This window comes from Octopus bimaculoides, chromosome 6 (genome assembly GCF_001194135.2).
Source record: "Octopus bimaculoides isolate UCB-OBI-ISO-001 chromosome 6, ASM119413v2, whole genome shotgun sequence".
Lineage (NCBI taxonomy): Eukaryota > Metazoa > Mollusca > Cephalopoda > Octopoda > Octopodidae > Octopus > Octopus bimaculoides.
The window spans coordinates 62,553,034-62,557,333 of record NC_068986.1 but is presented as its reverse complement, the minus strand read 5'-3'; the positions used below and the strand labels follow the sequence as shown (position 1 = coordinate 62,557,333).

General features: G+C 32.6%; 1 protein-coding gene across 1 annotated transcript in view; it reads left to right on the top strand.

The window, feature by feature from the left end:
* Window positions 1–4,300, top strand: part of LOC106879572 (fibrillin-2) — a 276,076-nt gene that overhangs the window by 238,832 nt on the left and 32,944 nt on the right. The window contains exon 14 of the mRNA XM_052968473.1: window positions 3,885–4,004. Within this exon, the coding sequence (XP_052824433.1) occupies window positions 3,885–4,004 (120 nt within the window). The remainder of the gene's footprint in view (window positions 1–3,884; window positions 4,005–4,300) is intronic.

The window sequence follows — 4,300 nt, the reverse complement described above, 5'->3', positions numbered from 1 at the left end:
GAGTGGCGTATGTATATGCACAAATTTTTATATGAACACATACACAAACATACTTTGGCATTTCTTTCCTGCTTTTTCCTCATTCGCTGACATTCTAAAGATTTAGCTGAACATCAGAAATATTAGTAGCATCCATTTGACCCAATCTCCTTGCTTGTGAAAACCTGAAAATATTAACACTGTCTCTTGCCCAGTATCTACTTAAAAGAAATTACCCACATGCTTGTAAATTCATATACACAGACAATATACAAGCACATATTACAGCACCAAGTGTTTCAAATCAGTAAACATTCAATTACATGGAAATGTTAGACATCATTGTAAGTTAAATTGAAAATTGGAAAAATAAAATATTTAAAAGCTAGAATATAAAGTAGTTTTCAATAGTATCCCATCAGAGATTAAACAGTAATTTAGAGAGCTTCATAAATGTCTATTAAGAGGAAATAATCTGGAAAGAAATTTGCTGAGTACTAAAAGAAACTGAAGTGTGAAATGGTTATCGACCTGCACAGTATATATTATAATAAATGTTATAAAATAGCATTCTCACTGATAAAACCACCATATTTGCAGCCTGCTTTGCTTCCAACAGTATACCATACACACACATGCACACACACATATGCATGCATGCACATACTCATACACACACATACACACACACACACACACACAAACACACTTTAGAGATGTATCCTAATTCATAGAAACACATTGCAAAGTATCCTACTCCCAAGAAAGCAAGGCCTCTATAAGCTTATCAACTACTAATCTATTTCCTTCATTTTCAACATTTCAAGCATCATGGATATAGTCACAAACAGCAACTTCCTCCATGATCTTGAGTCTTTCTCCAGTATGTTTCCTGTAGAGCTAGTTCTGTTGGCACATAAATCTTATATCATGTACCATTGGTCTCTTATTCTTGAATACATAAGCAAAAAATTGGTGTGAGAATCTCTAGTTAAGCTGCCCATCTATAAGCTCAGTCCATCTCTTCTTTGAGGAATTAAATGTTTCCTTTCATATACCTCCCTTGCAAGATGTGTTGACAAAGCTGTCATATTAACTCCGTGAAATGTAAGGCTGTTTCAGTTTTCCACTGTCTTCAATCTACTTACTGTCCTTTCTAACAAAACAAACATATTCATGGATCAGAAGAACCTTAAACATACAACCAGATTTGCACTATCTCCATGGACAGAGCCAATGAAAACACTTTTTAATGCAAACACAAAATCCTGGTCTCTTGCAACAGCACAAAGCTACAACCACTATGCATTCAAGTAAACAGTCTTACACATCAAGCCTCCTTTTACATGAAAAGTGTACAATTATAGTCCTCAAAGTTACTATAAATGCTAGATCTCACAATATCCACGGCAACCTCACATGTATAAAACATTACAAAAACTACCTCTGAAACTTGACTTTTTTTCAGAACCATTGGCTGACCTATTACAAAATACAAGCAATACTCACGTTAGAAAACGATTCCCGTATATGGAATGATCATGATCTACATATGCAAACATCTAGATTCTATTAAAAACAAAAACAAAAAAATTGACTAATTAACAAAAACTTACCAAAACTTGCAAACATGTTTCTTCTATCTGTCTCTTTTGCTATTATCATAACAGTCTGCTCTTCTGAGTTGAACTAACAGATCTCCTTTATCATAGCCAGTTAACATATCTCTGTCTCCTATTCTATTTTCCAAGCCTATTTTCAGCAGTTACTTTAATAAAACAAATTTTCAGGATAAAATTATCAAAGTTAGTGCAAAACAGATTTGCAGATAGTTGACAAGGCGCCAAACAACTGCTTGAAGGGCTAGTGGCCTGTATCCAATCAAAAGTGTTACAGTAATTCTATGGCTAAGAATGTAACTTTTATCGATGACTCATTTACCTACCTCAAAGTAAAGTACCACAGACTAGTATAGTTGCTGCTATAAGTAATGCATCTCTCATATAATTGTGCATTTTATTAGCTTACAATGTTGAGTTCAACTGTACCTATGAATATGATAAACATTTTTTATGAGAAATGAGTTGGTACTATGCTAGCTTGTACATAAAATGTTTCTGATTATGTACAGAAAATGAGTCAGTTCACGTTCAACATGAGGTGTTTGATAGATAAATGATGACAGATGATAGTGAAATACACATTCTTTATGACATCTCTGCTATGAGATACACTGACATTTTAAAAAAGTTCCCATTTGAATATAAGTCTTCAAATCCAAAGAATGCCACAAATCATTTCAAACAACAGTCACACAAGCCAGTCAGCACTTGTTTGTTCTCTATGTAGCTACTGGTGTCAAAAGTGATATATATATAGTAATAAAGTCTTTTATATTGATAATGTACCAGTAACTACATGAGTAAGCATAATTGCTAGAATTCAGGGAGATTAGAAATAATTGCAATCCATAGGAGGTACCACAAGGAAAGAAAAGAAAATTTAATATTTCATCAAAAAAAGAATAATACATTTTTTTAAGCCTCTAGTTCTAAGATATAGACCACATATTTGATTAAGTACTAGACTAACCATTTCAACAAAAGTGACAGCTACTTTAATTATACTCTTCACAAACATTTTTTTCAACTCACCTCTCATCTTTCTCTGTGGTTCTGTAATCTGTGCATTCTTTCAATCACTGTGTGGAGAAATGTTACAGATAGTTGCTATAAAAATCAAATTCAATAACTGTGATTCAATTTCTGCATTTTTTGTTGTTTTTTTTTTGACAAATTATATTATTACGGTTAAGATTTTAAAAACGAAATCTGCTTGTCAAAAGTTAATGAAAAATTATTTCCCTTCAACCTTTTTGCCTAACATCCTAACAGAGAGAGACAGGCATATTATTCAGTTCTATATTTAAGAGATGAGGAATTAAATACATTATTTACATTTGACAGATATTTGTCCTCATCTTGTTTGTTGCTAAAACAACGTTTCAGCTGATATACCTTCCAGCCTTCATCAGGTGTCTTGGGGAAATATGTAAATGCATATTATTATTTATTTTTTTAGACAGAAAAATTCCCAATAGTATTAAGATGTAATGCATCTTTGAGTTTAGTAGAGAAGATTTGGGAGGTTGTGTTTTTTTTTTTTCTTAAATGAGAAAGAATATCTGGTTATATGATGGGGTACCCAAAAGAAACTAGAATTTTGTAATATTATTTTATTCACTTCATTTTACATTTACATTTTTGTCGTCTTCAAAGAATTCTCCATTTGAAGCAATGTATTGGTCCAGATATGCTTTCCAATGTTCAAAGCTGTGTTGGAACGCTTGCAAAGTGATGTATTTTAACACCGCCATCATCTTTTTCCTTACCTCTTCCACATCTGCATATTCCATAGCACCAGTTTTCATCACCAGTGTTGACCTTTGAAAAAAAGGTCTGGATCAACTTCCAATTGTTCTTTCAGTTCATGACAAGCGTTCAGTTATGACTGCTTTTGATCGTTTGTGAGCAAGTGAGGCACAAATTTTTCATCAGTTGTTCAGTGATGGTCCTCCAAGATCAGTTCATGAATTTTCATGATGTTTTCATTTGTTCGAGAGGTTGCTGGTCACCTTTAACAAGGTTGGTCTTCAAGCGACAAGTAACCATTCCTAAAGCATGGAAACCACTCATAAATTTGTGTTTTTCTCATGGCAACATCCTTGTAACCTCACTGAACTACAATGGGCTTGTCCCACAGAGAACATTTCCAGTTATTTTTGAGTGCCTCCTTGTAATGTGGCTCAGTTTATCAATATTTTAATTTTGTGGATGTGAAAGGAAAAAGATATTTTCAAATACGGAAAGAGTTTTACATTTGAAATTTTTTTTTATATATACTAGATGTTGATGACTGTTCTGTTCAAAATGGTCTCTGTGAACAGATTTGTACCAATACTATTGGAAACTACAAATGTTCTTGCAACCCTGGTTATCGTCTTGTAGATAATAAATGGTGTAAAGGTAAGTCATGATATTTACATTGCTATACTTATATATTCTGCTGTCTATTTATTTATCTATTTTTCTCCCTCTCTCTCTCTCTCTCTCTCTCTCTCTCTATATATATATATATATATATATATATATATATATATACAAGAATAAGGGCAGAGAATCGTCAATTAATAATAGAATTAATAATTAACAATTTTGCCAAGTAGTTCAGTATGAAAAAAACCTTTATCGGTAAAACTATTTATCATCATAAATATACAGGGATTAGCAATTGAGTTGCTTCTCCAACATACTGAAAATTT